This window comes from Coenobita brevimanus, chromosome 116 (assembly GCF_032717465.1).
Source record: "Coenobita brevimanus isolate Jiangsu-jjx chromosome 116, ASM3271746v2, whole genome shotgun sequence".
NCBI classification, from domain to species: Eukaryota; Metazoa; Arthropoda; class Malacostraca; order Decapoda; family Coenobitidae; genus Coenobita; species Coenobita brevimanus.
Window position 1 is genome coordinate 34464734 of NC_137069.1, and position 19271 is coordinate 34484004.

The following is a 19271-nucleotide window of genomic DNA, read 5'->3' on the forward strand; positions in this document are numbered from 1 at the left end:
CAGAAGATATCTCAAAAAGTTGTCGAAGGATTTCAATGAAATTTTGTGGATATGTTGGTCATGGGTCAAGGAAGAGTTGGCTAAATTTTGATGGTGATCGGAGTTGTCCAATATAGGTATTGTTGGAGGTATGCGCTCTCTGATTGTGCTTAACTTGTTTACCTTTTTTCCGCATGTCATTTCTTTACCTAACCATTCGACCACCGCCCCCTCTTCACTGCCTTTCACTCTTGCTTGTGGGTGGGAGAGGGTCCCCTCCCTAAGGAGAAAAAAAAGTGACATAAAAGCCCTCGTAACTCGTCTGGCTAAGCGTTTTACTGTGCTTATTCCGTAACATCCTCTAGTACGACCCTTCTCTTAATATCTACATAGTTGGATCAGAATTATGAAAAAGGATTATGGAGGAGGAATGGTCAGAATACTCGCTTAGGGAAAGATTTTACGAAATTTCCAAACCCATTAAAATGCTACTCGTATTGTATTTTAATATTTTCTTGTTTTATTATATTATTTTATTATTCCAGTCATCATCATCACCATCATGATCACCACCACCACCACCACCACCACCACCACCCTCCTTCCCATCATCATCATCATCAACACAATCATCATATCATCATCATCAACATTCCACCGCAAGACAAAGGCCTCTCCCATTATTTTGCACTTTGACCAATTTGCTCTTAGCCTGTTCCATCCAATCCCAGCAAAGGAAGATAGGCTGCGAAATATACAAAGCCACTGAGACTACAACACCTGCCCTACGCATCAATTACACCTCAACACCTTTGCAACACGGCTTGCAAATGCATAGTGGAGCTGTTGCCCATGTCAGATGTGGAGAGGGGACTTTTTCGGTTCAGTAAATGATCTCTCTCTCTCTCTCTCTCTCTCTCTCTCTCTCTCTCTGTATGTGTGTCTTTTAAATCGTGGTTACCCTCTTGTAGTACTGGGAGTACTGGGATGATGATGATGATGATGGTTTTTGAAGTCCGCCATTCACAGGCAGGTTGGTTATCATCATCATCATCACCACCCTTCTTCTCCTCATCATCATCATTATCCTTTTCCTCTTCATCATTCCTAACTTTCTTCCCATCCCAAAAAAGAATGCTTTAGTATCCATAAACAATAAAACATAAAAATCTCTGCTCCCAGCCTACCCAGCAAAAAGAGTCTCCTAATTACTTCTACATACTTTCTTGGAGAGGGGCGCCTCCGTGTGGTGGCACTAATATAACTAAGGAGGTCACCTGCCTGGCTACACAAAAGTTTCTTAGTTACCTCCCTATCCCCCGAAATGAGGATGGTGGACTGCAGGAGAAGACGAACTTAAGCCTACAGTCCACGTTCATTTGAGCCTGGGGTTACTGCTATTACTACTGCTACTACGACGACGACGACGACGACGACGACGACGACTACTACTACTACGACTACTACGAATACTACTACTACTACAGCTACAACTACTAGTAGCACAACTGTTACTGCTGCTGCTGCTGCTACTGCTGCTGCTGCTGCTGCTGCTGCTGCTACTGCTGCTGCTGCTGCTACTGCTGCTGCTGCTGCTGCTGCTGCTGCTACTACTACTACTACTACTACTACTACTACTACTACCTTTCGCATTCGTAAAATCCCTCCTGTTAATCATAGACGGTAGATGAGAGTGGGAGGGAGGAAGGGCGGCGTGATAGCAGAGACTAGGGTGACATGGGTGAGATATTTTTGCCGCCACGGTAGCCAAGGGATTAATGTTGTTAGCCAGGAAGTTGTGGGCCTGATAGCGCCAGGGTTGGAATCCAGGTGCGGCCAGCTGACCCCACTGAACCCCGGTGTCCAGCCAGCCTTTGTGGCTTGCCAGGTCAAATGAGTAACCAGGGTAACTCTTAGGCAGGTAACTGTGGTAACCTGGGGGATGCAGTAACCTTGTATCTCAGTATAATGTGTGAGTGACCCGCCGCAAGCTCAAAGGCCTAAGTTACGTACATGAGCACCATGGCTAAGCGCTTCATGGTGTCTTCCCCCACCTTTACCTTACCTTCACCACCACCTCTGGCATTAAGAGCTCTAGTTCTGATAGAAGTCAGCTTTCATGCGGTAGTAGTGGTAGTAGTAATAGTAGTAGTAGTAGTAGTAGACAGTAGCAGCAATAATAGTAGTAGCAGTAGTAGTAGTAGTAGTAGTAGTAGTAGTAGTAGTAGTAGTAGACACAGTAGCAGCAATAGTAGTAGTAGTAGTAGTAGTACTAGCATCCCAGGTTCATCTGAAATGTGAACCCGATGGACTGCAGGCTTAACTTCCCCTTCTCCTGCAGTCCACCATCCTCCTTTGGGGGGATAGGGAAGTAGTAGAAGGATGTTTGTATAACCAGGCAGTGGAGCCGCCCAGTTATGTCAGTGCCACCATGTGAAGGCGTCTCTCTCCAGTTTCCCGGCAGAGAGAGAGAGAGAGGGAGAGAGAGTCTGAAATTGTCAGAAACTTTCCCGGGTTAAGTGGATCAGGTTTCATTTTTCTGAGGGAGCCTTGTTTCTTTATCATTAGTTTTTTGGACGTGTGTGTAATTAAATAGCAAGACGGAATGTACACTCAGTCCAGTATTTTATATCCTGGTGATCGATGGTTTGAGAATGAGCGTTTATTTTTCTGTAGTAGATTTGTTTTCATCTGATAGAACTGGGCCACTCGCTGCGTGAAATTCGATCTTTAGTCATGGGGTAGGAATGAGTCTCCTTGGTTACTGGTCAAACCCACCTTTTAATCTGACTACACCTAGCCGTAGGTTTGGTATCTTTGTCAAGTTAAAAAAAAAAAAAAAGTGCCATAGGAAAACAGTGTAGTTGCGGAACTTCTAACTCCTGCCTGTTTACCATCACAAAGCAGCTATGATTTTTAATTCAATTATGACCGTATTATTACAAATTAATGCGCGAGTGTCTCTTACTGAACATTGTAATGGTTCGATATGACCAGCTTGCATTCAAACATTGCAGAGTGTAGTTTGCAATAAGGCAGAAAATTGAGACCACTATTGTCACATCCTTCAGAAATAATAAAATACCTCCCCACATTTATGTATAGTATTGCTAAGTGGTAGCAAGGATATAACGAAAGAGAGATCCTTGGGCGGAAAGGGTTAGGGTTGTTTGGTCTCAGAGCTGTATACTTCCTGTTCATTCAGTCAATCTTTCATTCATTCAGTCAGTCAGTCAGTCAGTCAGTCAGTCAGTCACACATCATCATCATCATCATCATTAACATTATTACCAGTATCATCATCATCATCATTACTACACCACCATCACCACCAGCAGTCATCATCATTACTACCACCACCATCACCACTGTCATCATCATCATTAACAAAATTTCTTACCTGTTTCTAATAGCTCTTCCTTTCTCTAACAGGTAAGAATATGATGAGACAAGCAGCTGCTGAGGAAAAATTAGTTACTGCTTTGGATATTCGGTAGGTGAAGTGCAGTCCTGTGTGTGTGTGTGTGTGTGTGTGTGTGTGTGTGTGTGTGTGTGTGTGTGTGTGTGTGTGTGTGTGTGTGTGTGTGAGAGAGAGAGAGAGAGAGAGAGAGAGAGAGAGAGAGAGAGAGGGAGGGAGCTATGGGGAAATACGTGGAAAAAAAGGGTGAATGGAAAAGAAAAATAAGAATCGTGTGTAGTATTCATGTGCTTGTGTGTGTGTGTGTGTGTGTGTGTGTGTGTGTGTGTGTGTGTGTGTGTGTGTGTGTGTGTGTACAATTCCTACTCTCATTTTCTTGGATAATACAGGTGAATGCTTAGCTATGAATGGTGTAGTGTGGTTTGTCACTCATATTATCTCTATCTTCATTTCTTGCAATAAATGCTTCGTAGAAATTTACCTAGAAATAATTTAGAATCATCTAGCTTAGTCTTCTAGTGGCAGGTGGTGGCGACCATCATCCACTCACTTGATGTAGGTCTTCTACTTGTTCTTTCACCTTTATCATTCTTTTTCTGTCTTCCCTCCTCTCTCCCTATTTCTCCCATAAATTTTCCTGACACTTTCTATTGCCCATATTTCATTTTCAGATGGCTTTACATTGAGTGACAAGCGTAATGGTTTCCTATAATCCACGAAACCATTTACAGAGTTGGGTGGTATCCTTATAACCAACTCATACGTGTTCCCTACGTGTCAACAAGTGGGTTGGCAGAGAGTTATTGCCCTTCCCATTAAAACAACTAATTCAAAGACAAACGGCCGTCCATTGCAGGATTATGGCGTCTGGCTGTAGATAGATAGACATTTAGTCTTTTCCAGAGCCCCTCAAGTCGTAAACGGAGTACAGTGAATCATAATATATATTATTATTTTCTTTTATTACAAAAAGTGTTCATTTTATTTCTCTTTTCTCTCCAATCTTTTATTGTACTGATAAGAGGTAGAAAGTTTTATAGGCCTAAATGAATGCTGAATTTTACCAGCCTAGTGTATGCTTTCAATAAACACAAAGTCTGTCTATCTATTGCCAGACGCCTTAATCCCGTAAGGGGTGGCCACAAACAAATCGCCTGCATGTCGCCCTCTCCCCCGCCATCTCGCTGCCCTCCCTTCAGCTCACAACCCTTTCTCTCACATATACCTCTGCACTGCATTCCTCCATCTCATCCTCGGCCTCCCCCTTCCTCTTCCCTCCTCCACCTCATTCACATGCATTCCTCGTTAGTCTCTGTCCCTCCATCCTCTCCACATGGCCAGACCACCTCAGTGTACTTCTCCTAACGCTTTCTACCACATCCACAACACAAAGTAATCACAAAATATATTCATAATAAGCACAAAGGGATAAATACAAATGGACACTGAATTTTACCCCCACAGTTTCAGAAAAAAAAAAAAAATGACCCAAATTAAACAAAAGAAATTCGAGAAATACAGAAAATACTCAAAATAAAAACAATATAAACAAATAGAAATGAATACATGGATATGAACTCAATTTATTCTCAAAATATAAAGAAAAGAAACACAAGATAGAACACAAATAACAAGATAAACACAAGAAGAAACACAGTAACAAATACAGATTAATACTGATTTTTGCCCACATATTATATTTTCAAAATAGAAGCAAAAAATACTGAAAATAAACACAAAATCTTTAAATAATTATTTTCTATCTATCTATCTATCTATAGCCCGACGCCCTAATCCCGCAAAGGGTGGCAGCAGACAAAACGCCTCCAAGTCACTCTGTCACCCACCATTTGACTCCCCTCCCCCCAACTCACCCCCCCCTCCCTCATATACCTCTCAACTCCATCCCTCCACCTCATCCTCGGTCTCCCCCTCCCTCTCCCTCCCTCCACCTCACCTATATACACCCTCTTGGTCAGTCTTTCATTCTCCATTCTCTCCACATGTCCAAACCACCTCCACATCTACCCCACAACGTTCCTTCACTTCTTCATTCGTCAACCTGTCCCTCCACGTCACTCCACATGCTCCTCTCAAGTAACTCATTTCCACTGCTCTCACTCTTGACTTGTTCCCCTCTTGCAAGGTCAACGCCTCGCTTCCATACGTCAGGGTAGGGATCACGATACCATCATGCAGTGACTTCTTAACTTCCATACTCACCTCCCTATTTCTCATCACTGCTTTCAGTGTACCAACAACCTTTCTTCCCTGCTGTACCCTTTCACGTACTTCATCCCCCAAAGTTCCATCCTTACTCATCACACTACCCAAGTACTTGAATGCACTCACATTCTCCATATCCTCACCATCCAACCTCACTGCACACTCTGTGACTTCATTCCTCTCAAACACCATAACTTTACTTTTGTTTACATTAACTTTCAGCTTCCTCCTCCTGCACACTGTCCCAAATTCATTCACCAGACCTTGCAACTCCCATTCATCTTCACTCAACAATACTGTATCATCAGCAAACAGCAACACCGGAAGCTTCCAAATCTCACCCTCATTCATTAGGGCCACCCCCACATCCACTGCCCTACCTTGCACCTCCTTTACAACCCCATCCATATATATATTAAACAGCCATGGAGACATCACACAACCCTGTTTCAGTCCCACATTGAGATCAAAGAACTCACTCAGCTCACCATCCACTCGCACCGTAGCCCTAGCTCCCTCGTACATACTCTTCACAGCACTCAACAATTTCCCCTCCACTCCATATATTCTTAATACCTTCCACATACCTTGCCTATCTATTCTGTCATAAGCTTTCTCCAAGTCCATGAAGGCAGCATACACTTTCCTTCCCTTCTCTAGATACTTCTCCACTAAACATCTTAGAACAAATATCTGATCTACACACCCTTTTCCCTTCCTAAATCCCCCTTGTTCTTCTCCAACTAGCTCCTCTGTCATACGCCTAACCCTATCAATGAGTATTCTACCATATATTTTACCAGTCACACTAAGAAGGCAAATACTCCTATGGTTACCACATACTTCTCTCTCCCCTTTTCCTTTGTACAGAGGAACAATTATACCTGATTTCCAGTCCTCTGGAACCCTTCCCTCTTCCCAAGCCAATCTACACAACTTCCATATCCACTCCACAACAATCTCACCCCCATACCTAAGCATTTCACCACACACTCCATCAATTCCTGGGGCCTTTCCCAGCTTAATCTTCTTCATCGCTTCCACTACTTCCGACCTACTGATCTCTTCCTCCCTCCTGTCATCTCTTCTTCTCCCAGCCATTCCCCAACCACTTATACTCACACTGCTCTCACTCTCTACATTCAACAAATCCTCAAAGTGCTCCTTCCATCTCCTCAATTTCTCTCTCTTCTCCACCAACAATCTATTATTCCTATCTTTCACTCCCCTACTATTTCCCCTTTCACACTGCCTTACTTTCTTTACCTCCTTCCAAAACAATTTCTTACTCTCCCTCCATTTCACACTCAGATTCCTCCCAAACTCTTCATCCACTTTCTTCTTACTCTCCTTCACCAGTCTCTTAACCTCCCTTCTCCTGCTCACATATACCTCTCTCTTCTCTCTCTCATCTTCTCCCCTACCTCTACTCACTAACCATTCACTATATGCCTTCTTCTTTTGTTCCACAGCTCGTTTCACCTCATCATTCCACCATGCTGTCCCTTTCACACCCTTGCATCTCCTCCTCACTCCACAAACCGCCGCACACGCTGTGCCTATCTCTTCCGTGAATATCTTACATACGTCTTCCACCCCTTCCATCTGCTCTAGCTCATACCTTCCCAGTCTTTCTTCCACTATGCTCTTATACTCTGTCATTTTCTCACTATCTTGCAATTTCTCCACTCTTCTCACAGGAGCTGCTTCCTCCTGTCTTCCCCCTCATCTCCTCAATCATTTTCTTTGCAGCTTTACCTTGGCCATCACTAAGTGATGGTCCGAGACTCCATTCTCCCACCCTCTCCACACTCTTGCATCCACCACTTGTCTTCTCATTCGCTCATCCACACACACGTAGTCTATCATTGCCTTTCGTTCAACAAGTTCACCATCCATCCTCCTCATTACTCTCCATGAATACCGGTGGATCATCTTATGATGAAAGTAGGTGTTGGCTATTGCCAACTCCTTACAAGCACAGATGTCCACCAAAGCACTACCATTCCCATCTACTTCAGCTGGCACACCCCACTGACCAACCACTCCATCCACTCGTACATTCCCAACTTTGCCATTCATGTCTCCAATCAAAAGCACTCTCTCGCTCCTCTCAGATTTGTCCATACATGCTTCTACTCTCGCCCAAAACTCATCTTGCACTCTTGCCACTCGATCCTCCGTCGGGGCATACACACATACAATCGCCCACACTTGTATACCTACTTTCATTCTCACCCATACAATCCTTGCACCCACTCTTCCATACTCTCTTATATTCTCCTTCCACTTCTTGCTTATCATCAGACATACTCCCTCTCTTGCCCTCTCATTCTCATTGACTCCCGCACATATACCTAAACCATATTCCCATTCTCTCACCCTTTCACCTTACCATTTAGTTTCAGTCAATCCACATATATCCACTTTTGCATCCTCAAGCACCTGAACAATCTCTCTCTCTTTCACTTCATCATTCACTCCTCTCACATTCCATGTTCGCACCCTCAGAATGTCCTTTGTCCGTTCCTTAGTCGTCAACGTATGGTCCGTCCGGGTCCGAGGCGCTTTATTCGCTTTTTTAGTTAGTTCTTTTTACGGGGTGGGACACTAACCCACCACCAACCCTTTTAGTCGCCTCGTACGACAAGCAGGGATACTGGGGGAGTATTCTTGAAACCCCCCTACCCCCAGGGGGTCTCAATAAATATAAGTAAAAACAGAGACAAAAATAAAAACAAAAATAAACACAAAAATAATCACCAAACTACACACAAAATGAACCAACAAAAAAAAGAAAAATCAGCATAAAAATACAGAAGACACAAATATACAAAATAAACGCAAATAAACACAACAATAAGCACAAAATAAACACATAAGCAACATGGAGTCTTATGGTTATGGGTCCAGTTGAAGAAGTGTGTGTGTGTGTGTGTGTGTGTGTGTGTGTGTGTGTGTGTGTGTTTGTGTGTGTGTGTGTGTGTGTGTGTGTGTGTGTGTGTGTGTGTGTGTGTGTGTGTGTGTGTGTGTGTGTGTGTGTGTGTGTGTGTATTGCTAGAGAAAAAATTGTACCGTACTTTATAATTATGGTTCCAGTAGACGAATTTGTGTGAGTGTGTGTGTGTTTGTGTACGACTGTAGTTCTAAGCTTGACTACGCGTTCCCTAACCCCCAGCAGTCACCCTACGTACCACACAACTTCACATATCACCACCTCAGCACTAGTACCCACCAACTGACGTATATCATTTATTTCTACAGTGATGAAATTTAGCGGTGTATTTATTCTTTTTTTTTTTCATTGTTTTGGAGTGTTATATCGTTATAAAGGTGGCTTAAAATGATTTTCTATTCATGCTTACCAAACTTTTTTTTTTTTTTCAATTTTGGTGAGTCATTTGTGAGCTCTTTCGGGATTATGGCGTCTGGCTAGAGATAGATATATAGATAGATAGACAGACAGATAGACAGATAGGCTGGTAGATAGACATAGATATCTGGGAGCAATATGAACAGGACATTAACCCACTGAGCTCGGGGATCTCATATTTACATCTAACCACCTCCAGACGCATTCCTTTAGCTTAGGATGGAGTGGAGAGGTATACGAGAGGAAGGGTGTGAGCTCGGGGGTGGGCAGCGAAATGGCGGGGACAGGGCGAGATGGAGGCGATTTGTTTATGGCTACCCCTTACGGGATTAAGGCGTCTGGCAATAAATAGACAGGTAGATGTATAGAATATGGGGACTGAAAGGAGGTTAGATATGTATTTAAAAATTCGTTCAGTACGAGAAGCTGAATGAAATCGGCTGAAATCAGCTCGCCCGCGCTGAGAGAGAGAGAGATAGAGAGAGAGAGAGAGAGAGAGAGAGAGAGAGAGAGAGAGAGAGAGAAAATGAAGACGAAGATGAGGAAGAAGAAGAAGAAGAAATGAGGAAAATGAAGAAGAAGAAGAAGAAGAACAACAACAACAACAACAACAACAACGAGACGAGGAAGAAAGGAAGAGAAGGGAAAGAAGACGAAGAAGAGAAGGAGGAGGAGGAGGAGGAGAAGGAGGAGAGAAGAAGAACACAAGAAAGAGAGATATGCTTTCCTGGGCTAATGAAATAGCCTACTGGATCTAGCCCGGAGGGAAGTGAAGGGGCTGGATGACGAGGCACTGGCCGCGAAAATTGGGCTAGAAAAATATGTGCGATTTTTTATTTATGTAAAAGATGTGGGAATATTTCATGTGTTTATGCGTTTATATCTGTGTGTGTGTGTGTGTGTGTGTGTGTGTGTGTGTGTGTGTGTGTGTGTGTGTGTGATGTGTGTGTGTGTGTAGTTAATCCTGTATTTTCGGTAATTTTACATTGTTTCAAAACAGAAAAAGCGAGATACTTTTTCAGTGTATTTATTTATTTATTTATTTGTGTTCTGTGTAGTAGTTATTTTTCTTGTTTGTTGTTTTTGTTTTCTTGTAATTATTATTGTTCTTATTGTATTCCTGTTACTGGGCAGGAGATTTTGGCATTCATTCGTTCATTCATTCACTGGTATACCTTTGACCTTTCATTCATCCTTCCTTCCTTCCTTCCTTCTTTTCTTCCTTTCTTCATCCATTCATTCATTATTTCATTCCATCATTCCCTTCATCCTTCCTTCCTTCGATCTTTCCTTCTATTATTCCTATCTTCCTTCCTTCCTTCCTTCCTTCATTCATTCATTCACTGGTATCCCTATAACCTTTCATCCTTCCTTCCTTCCTTTCATCACTCCTATCTTCCTTCCTTCTATCACTCCTGTCTTCCTTCCTTCCTTTTATCACTCCTATCTTCCTTCTTTCTATCAATCCTCTTTTCTTCCTTCCTTCCATCACTTATATCTTCCTTCCTTCCATCTGTAACTCCTATCTTCCTTCTGCCACTCCTATATTCCTTCCTTCTATCACTCCTATCATCCTTTCCTCTTTCAGTCACTCCTATCTTCCTCCCTTCCATCATTCCTATCTTCCTTCCCGCTCATTCCTATCTTCCTTCCTTCCTTCTATCACTCCTATCCTCCTTCCTTCCTTCAGTCACTGGTATCTTGCTTCCTTCTATCATTGCTATCTTCCTTCTTTCCCTCCATCACTCCTATCTTCCTTCATTCCTGCGATCACTCCTATATTCCTTCCTTCCTTCTGTCACTCCTACCTTTCTTTCTTCATTCCTTCTATCACTCCTATCTTCCTTCTTTCTAGCACTCCTACATTCCTTCCTTCATTCATTCCTTTTATCACTCCTATCTTCCTTCCTTTCTTCCTTCCATCACAACTGTCTTCCTTCCTTCATTCATTCATTGGTATCTCCTTAACTTCTCATCCTTCCATCCTTACTTCCTTCCCTCCATCCTTCTTTCCTTCGATCATCCTTCCTTCCTTCCCTCCTTCCGTCCTTCATTCACTCATTCATTCATCCATTCATTATGTTGTTCGTTCTTTAATATCCTTACCTTCCATTCATCCTTCCTTCCTTCCTTCCTGCTACCAGTCATTCATCCCTTCATTCATTCATTTCTCCATCCATCCCATCATTTCCATCATTCCTTCTTTCCTTCTTTCATCCTTCCTTTCATCTTCAAACCCATTATCATTCCTTCTTGCCTTTCTTCCATCCTTATTTATTCATTCATACATTCATTCATTCATTCATTTAGTCATTCAGTCATTCACGTGTATCCCTTCGTTCCTCCTCCCTTCCATCTTTCCTTCCTTCCATCTTTCCTTCCCTCCTTCCTTCCATCCATCTTTCCTTCCCTCCTTCCTTCCTTCCATCTTTCCTTCCTTCCTTCCATCTTTCCTTCCTTCCTTCCTTCCATCTTTCCTTTATTCCTCCCTTCCTTCCATCTTGTCTTCCTTCTTTCCTTCCAGCTTTCCTTTCTTCCTTTCATCCTTCCTGTCTTCCTTCCTCCATTCATTCATTTACTTTAGCCTAATCAGACCTATATATACTTAAACCGGGATTCATTAATTTTACCCTCCAATCATCCACGCGCTCCTCCATCTATCTCTTTGTCTCTGTTTGTCTGTCTGTCTGTCTATCTGTTGATCTACCTTCCTGGTTATGTATCAGTCTTTATCTGTTTGTATATGTGTCTGTGTGTATCTCTGTCCAATCTATCTATTTTTCTATCAATATCTGTCTGTCTATGTATGTATCTATCTCTATCGTTGTCTATCTATCTATCTATCTGTTTTTCTGTCTGTCTGTCTATCCTTCTATTTATTTATCTATATCTCTCTATCTATCATTCTGTCTATATTTATCTACCTATCCGTTTATCTGTCTGTTTGTCTATCAGCCTATCTATCACCTATCTATCTATATCTACCTATTTATCTATCTGTCTATCTTTCTATACCTATATGTCTATTTATTATCTATGTCTATCTATCTGTATGTTTGTCTATGTCTACCTGTCTAACTATATCTATCAGTGTCAGTCTGTCATCTGTCTGTCTGCCTGCCTGCCTGCCTGTGCATTGTGTTAGTTTTTGTCTGCCTGTCTTTCTGTCTGTATAGTTGTCCGTCTATCTGTCTAACGAGCTGTCTGTCTGCCTTTCTGTTTGTCTGTCTCTTTGTATGTATGTATGATATATGATATATATATATATATATATATATATATATATATATATATATATATATATATATATATATATATATATATATATATATATATATATATATGTATATATATATATATATATATATATATATATGTATATATATATATATATATATATATATATATATATATATATATATATATATATATATATATATATATATATATGTATGTATGTATGTGTGTTTCCCTTTCTCCTTCTGCCAATCAGTCTTTCTTTGTATACAAATCAATGAATCAAGAAGGGGCAAACGCTGGAGGGTGCATAGCCTCACTCACCCTCTGACTCCGCCCACGCGGGTCCCTCTGTGCGACCCTCCAGGCAGCGACTCTTCCGCCTTCTAAGTATCTCCCGACAGGAGTGATCGAAGTGCTCCAGCCTTGAGTTACGTGGCCTTCCCCTTGGCCTCCTCCACCCTGGGTTCACTCGTTCAGAGATCACCCTTTAAGCAGGATCAGCCTCAGGAAAGCGGGCCACGTGCCCATATAGTTGGAGATGGCGTTGACGTATTATATGGGTAATAGGCTTCAATTCAGTCTCATGGAGTAGTCACTCATTACACACCCAGTTGTACCATGATCCTGCGAAGACACCTGGTACCAAAGGAGTCAATTAGCCGCATCAAGTCACTGTTTAGTGTTCATGTCTCACAGCCATAAAGTAAGACAGGGAGCACCAGCGCCCTGAAGACGCGAATTTTCGTCCTTCTACACAAATAACAACAACGTGTAATACCCGAACTGAGTGAATTCATAACCTCATAGGCCAGACCAATGTGATGAGAGATCTCACAGTCTTGGCACCGTTGTTATGGAGCACACTACCAAGAGAAGTGAATCTTTTCAAGACTTCTATATCCTCACCACATGCTTGAACTGAACTGTTTCATCCAGCAAGCCACCAAATGCCTAGACCTTGGTCTTGACCCAGGAGACCTTAATCCCAATGGCTTTGCATTCACGTGAAATTCCTCAAGGGCACTTAGTAGTATCTCCAGCAACTCCACTAGGATAACTACATCATCAGCAAAATCAAGGTCAGTAACCCTGAAAGTGCCAATTGATACCCCACAGTGACTTTGACTCACAGCTCTGTCCAGTACCCAGTCCATATGGGTGTTGAAAAGTGTGGGAGCAAGGACACATCCCTGTCTTAAACCAGAACTTATTGGGAAGAAGTCGGATGTTCCCCCCCCCCCCACTTGCACTCTCAGTGTTTGAGTACAAGCCAGCAGTCAGTCAGATTATCCCTGTGGGAATCCCAGAGTCACAGGAGTACCCATAGTACCTTCCGATTTACAGAGTCAAATGCCTTCTTGAGATCCACATAGGTTGCTAGCAGACCTTGTCGAAACATAAGACGGGATTCCACAAGAACTCGAAGAGCTAGGATACGGTCAACGGTAGACTTCTTGGGGGTGAATCCAGATTGCTCAGACCTCTGAAACTTTAGGAGATGGTCCCGGATATGCATCAGGAGAAACTGAGCAAGAACTTTGCCTGGCACACTGAACACTGTAATACCCCTGTAGTTACTAGAGTCAAGCTGGTCTCCTTCTCGTTTCAAGATAGGGGTGACCAAACCCTTTGTCCAGTCAGGAGGAATGATACCAGTCTGCCAAATGGCTTCTATGACCGCATGTAACCCCCTGATCATGGCTTCGCCCCCAGGTTTGATCAGTTCTACTGGGATAACACAAACACCAGTTGCTCTACCACTTTTCAACATAGCCACTGCCTTCTTGATTTCATCTAGAGAAGACACGGCTCCGTCAACTGGCGGGACAGCAGTCAATGGTTGCACACCAGCCAACGGAAGCTCTTCACTAAGAGGTTCGGCCCTGTATGGCTGCTTAAAGTTCTCAGTCCAAAGAACCCTATATTCACTTCCCCCTGATGCGAGCCATCAATCTGCTGTCTGAATAGAGTTAATCTGAGAGTTAGGTCTGGCGTGACCTTTCTTCAGGGCTCGGTAAGCAGGTCGAAGATCATTTGCATGAAAACGGCCTTCCATCTCCTCAGCGATTTCCCTGACATACCTCTCCTTGTCCCTGCTTAGTAAAACTTGTGCCCGTTGAGACAGTAGTCTGTGCTGTTTCTGGTCCCCAGCAGGTCTGGCAGCACGACTTTCCTCAACTGTGGTCAGTGTCCCCCGCGAGATGAATCCTCTCCATTACCTCGAATGGTCTCCAGTACTCTCATCAGCTGCTGCCAGAGTAGCACGCTTAAAGGTATCCCATAGTTCAACAGGATCCTCAACAACGCTGAGCACATAAAACCGATTTGAGACAGCCACTGCGTACTCATATGCGCACTTCTCATCCTTGAGTTTCTCAAGAAGGAATCTTTTTTTTGGTAGCGTCATAAGAATCTCTCAGTTTTGATTTGTAGCCTTAGAATAGCAACAACAAGTATGTGATTAGTAGCAAAGAACTCTGCCTTCCTGAAAACCCTACAGTTCTGAAGGATCCTCCAGCGAGTACTAACAAGCATGTGATCAATCTCTTTAGCAACCCCTCCGGTATTGGAATACCAAGTTCAGTGGTGAAGATATGGCCGATGGAACCAGGATCCAGCAATTCTTAACCTACGGGATTTTTGCGAAATCTTGAAGGAAAAAACTATTGAAATTCCTGATTCCCGAACGATGGGAACCTATACAACCCCTGAAGCCCTCCCTGTCAGTGCCAGTAACTTCATTAAAGTCGCCCAAGACCAGGAGAGTGTATACGAAGAAGAATTTTACATACAAAATACATAACCCATTTTCCTACCTGCGTTGCACTTGCCTTTACTGCCACCTCACCTTTTGCAAACCAGAAGACAAGTAAATAATAGGACAGTGTACAGGTGCATCCACGAAATCCATCCTATTCTGTATAAGAGTGAGAAGGATGATGATGATGATGGTGGTGTGGAAGTGATGATGATGGTGATGGTGAAGATGGATAATTATCATGAAGATGATGGCGGTGTTGGTGGTGGAGGTGATGATAGTGGTGATGAAGCTGGATAATTATGATAATGATGATGGCGATGATGATGTTGGTAATGATGATAAAGATGATAATTTATTTTTTTTTTACTTTTTTTTATATACCTAGGCTGCTTCCCCCAAAGAAAGGGAGGTAGCCGAGACAGGATGACACACTCCCAATTTACTCATTCACTCAAACTCATTCATTCGCATCTTAGCCCCAAAGGGGAGAAGGGGCAGATCCTCACTGCACCACACCGCAGGAGGGTCAACTGTGCAGTGCAATCAGTGACATCCGCAGCAGGGTCCGACAGCAGAGTTGGTTTACCCCTGCCACATCATAATAGACCCATCCCCTTACCCGCACCTGACCTGACTATCTGATCAGACAAATGCGGGAGAATATCTCCTCAGGGCTGCATCATCATTTATTCATTCACAATTTCTCTCCATTCATATCTATCATGCACAGCCACTCTTCGTTGCCCAATAGACATCCCTCTCGCATCCAATGCTCTCTTCACACTGTCCATCCATCCTATTCGTGGTCTTCCTCCCAGCCTTACACCTCTCACATCAGATAATAATCATCACAGCATCATCATCATCATCAAAACAATATTAAAGTAAGTAAATAATTAATGACACGAACTATTACAGTTATCTTTTGTATCCCGGAAATACAGGTACAACATAGAATAGCGCACACCTGTGTCTGCGAAATCCATCGCGGGGGAGGCTGGGGAACAAAGGGTTAAGATTACAAAGGAACCTAAGGAGAGAGAGAGAGAGAGAGAGAGAGAGAGAGAGAGAGAGAGAGAGAGAGGAGAGAGAGAGAGAGAGAGAGAGAGAGAGAGAGAGGAGAGAGAGAGAGAGAGAGAGAGAGAGAGACTGAGGAGGATGTGGGAGGCTGGAAGGAAGGAGAGAAGAAGAGGAAGGATGGGAAGGAGGAGAGGGAGAAAGGAAGGAGGGAGGAGGAGGTATTCGAGGGAAGGAAAGGGATTGGGAAGGACATGGGGTGAGAAAGGTAAGAACGGAGGAGAGGGGAGGGAGAAGGAGGGGGGGGGAATGAACGAAGAAAGAAGGGAGGTAGAAGGAAGAAGGGAGGGGAAAGGAAGGAGGGAGAGGAGAGGAAGAAGGAGAGCTTGGGAGGAAAGGAAATGAGAGGAAGAAAGGTAAGCAGAGAGAGAGGAAGAGAAGGAGGAGAGAGGGAGAGGGAAAAAGGAGAGGAGGGATCAGTGGCGGATCCAGGATTTAGGAAAGGGAGGGGCTGTTTGTCAATGTAAGGGAAGCCGAGTGCCCAAGACGCGAGGCAATAAGATCAATTCAGTTCAATTCAATTCAATTTAAATTGTTTATTTAGCCATATTAATACATAACACAAGGTAAATAATATCATAATATACACTGTCATGGCTGGGCCCGTTGAATGGAACCATTTTTGACAGGCACTTAATAAAATAGTGTAACATGAAGCTAATGAGATAAGTGCATGGCAGACAAATTTGCAAGTACATATGAATTAACATGTATGAAAATATTACAGATTATACTTGTACAGAATAACAAAGACACCTTACCCTTCACATCACATATCAATTACATCCATATATTTACATATACATATGATTCAATTATAATTCAGTAGCTATTTACAATACACCTTTTTATACTCATTTTGAAAGCTGCTTTATTAGTTAGCTGTTTTATGTCGTCTGCAATTTCATTCCATTTCACACAACCAAAATAATGTTAGGACTCCATATTATAATTACAAATCATAATAGATAGATAGATAAATAGAGAGATAGATAGAAGCAGGGAGTCAGATGATGAGAAGGTATTGTGTCTGCGAGAATCGAGCAATGCTAAACATGCTTACACACTCTTAACTCAAGGAATGCTTTATAGGCACACGACAGTGCCTAGTGACCATACACACACATACACACATACTCACACACAGACTTCTAGAACTTTCCACTCACAAGGAACACACGTGACACAACCCCTGCTACACCAGAATTTAGGAAAGAGAGCTCAGAAGGAGACAGGCGATAGAAGAGACAGGTAGCAGGGAGAAGGGCTTAGCAACTTGAGAGAGAGAGTGAGACAGGGAGACAGGGACTCTGCTCAACTCACTAGTGAGTGAGAGACTTGTTAATATTTCCAAGACAAATAAAAATAGTCCCATACTATTCTTTACCTCTCCTGTCACTACATGACAAATGGGAACTCAAGATTAGCTACTTACAAAGCTACTCCAGTATAATAACCGCTCGTCCACAAGTCCAATATATATAAAACTCCACTACAAGTAAATACAAAGTCTTTTATGACATTTGGTGGCAGCGAAAAGAACGAACCTCGTCTACAAATCAACAGTGAATTCCTACAAAATATCAAGATTGAAAACAAAAAAATACCTCTCACAACCAACAACTTACAACCAGCTCCTGACAGTATTCTCTCCAACCAGCCCCCTCCGTCTCCACGATCATCACGCTGATTTAGAAGTGATCACACGATGCCTTGCAAGTAGTTTAACAAAATATTGATACGATCTTGCAATTTCTACGACGAACCAGCGAACTACAACCATCTACAATCAACTACAATTAACAACTCTACGTCGTCTGTATAATCTTCTACACGCACTTACAAGTAGCGGCAGTCTTCATCCTACAACGAGTAAATCACAAGGAAAAAGGACCGAGAAGACATCGACAAAGAAAAACGGGACAAACAAACGAAGAGTGAGACACGACTCATATCCACCAGACCTCACCCTCCTCTCTCTGTTACATCCACCCAACCCCCAACGCTTACGCAGGAGTGAAGAGGTCAAGACGACGAAGCAAACACCAAGTCCATATTCACAACTCATCTTACTCACTCGTCTTCACTCAAGTTACTCATCGCTACTCATTCACTCACCACAGCTACCAGTGTGGGAAGTCGACGTCATCATGAGTGCTTGCTGAAAAGACGCCACGTCAGTCAACTCACCACCTGCACCGTCACCAACACCATTCCCACCACGGTAAAAATTAGTGAGTTACATAGTTACTTCATTTATACAATACACAGTGATAGACAATAAGCTTCTGCACAAACATATAGAACGTGCTGTATAGTTACTGCTTAAATACACATACTTACTTCAGTTATCTGCATAACTCAAACACTAAATAATCACCAACAATAAATATTCTACACTGTATATATTCATTCATTTATTATAATATTTATTTACTACCAACGAGTGTTACCATTTATACCTACATAAAATACGTGTTTCATACATACAGCTATACATTATTACGTCTACAAAGTAATAAAGAAAATATACCATCACAGTTACTCAGTGAGCAATTAAAAGAACTGTATTTAACATTTATTAATTAAAGCTACCTAGTGGAAACAGACAAATTAAGTTACAAGGTAAACTAGAAAAAAAAAAAAATGGCCAACGCAAATGACGTTAGCAAGAGTGAACATCTTCAACACAATCGTGAAGACAATGATTTCCACACAGTGCTGACACACATATTACCCACGATAGGTACAGGTGAAGAACAAGTCAGTGTATATAGTTAATACTGTATATAGTGTATATATTTTTTATATAAAATAAAATATGGGGCTATATTATTTCATTTTCAGTAATATTTGTGCAATATAAACTAAACTTTAAAAAAGTATCCCAAAGAAATTAGCCAGTAATTATGCAACCATGAACAGCATAGAAAAAGCGTACGCAAGCGAAGAAAAACAAACTATAGAAAATCAATACATACAAAAAAGAAAGAATGAAAGAAAGAAAAAGTAAGAAAGAAAAAAAAGAGAAATAGAGTAAGATCACATACCAAACAAATGAAAATAAGTATAAATGTTACTACGAATGCTAAAATACCACATAAACTACAAACAAAAAAGCAAAAGGTTGTCTTCACAAGCTAGTGGCATGGCACATCATATCATCGACCGCAGCATATGTTAGGACTGCAGTTATT

At 42.2% G+C, this 19271-nt stretch overlaps 2 protein-coding genes across 2 annotated transcripts in view; one reads left to right on the forward strand and one right to left on the reverse strand.

Annotated features, from left to right (window-relative positions):
* LOC145418710 (KRAB domain-containing protein 2-like) overlaps positions 1-13435 on the forward strand; it is a 21186-nt gene extending 7751 nt beyond the window's left edge. The window contains exon 4 of the mRNA XM_080287048.1: positions 13369-13435. Coding sequence (XP_080143174.1) covers positions 13369-13435 — 67 coding nt within the window. The remainder of the gene's footprint in view (positions 1-13368) is intronic.
* Positions 13436-13545: 110 nt separating this feature from the next.
* LOC145418711 (uncharacterized) lies at positions 13546-14643 on the reverse strand. The gene is made up of 3 exons (XM_080287049.1): positions 14456-14643; positions 13890-14119; positions 13546-13793 (listed from the first exon to the last, which is right to left on the reverse strand). Exons 1-3 carry the CDS (start codon positions 14641-14643, stop codon positions 13546-13548), a joined length of 666 nt encoding a protein of 221 aa, XP_080143175.1.
* Between the last annotated feature and the right edge of the window lie 4628 nt (positions 14644-19271).

Excerpts from the sequence above, each read along its gene's own strand:
- LOC145418711 (XM_080287049.1), bottom strand. The coding sequence starts at position 14,643 with ATGACGCTACCAAAAAAAAGATTCCTTCTTGAGAAACTCAAGGATGAG. Across the intron at positions 14,120-14,455 it reads AGTACTGGAGACCATTCGAG|GGCCGAACCTCTTAGTGAAG; the intron begins GTAATGGAGAGG and ends GCAGCCATACAG. Across the intron at positions 13,794-13,889 it reads AGAAGCCATTTGGCAGACTG|TGTTCAGTGTGCCAGGCAAA; the intron begins GTATCATTCCTC and ends GGGGTATTACAG.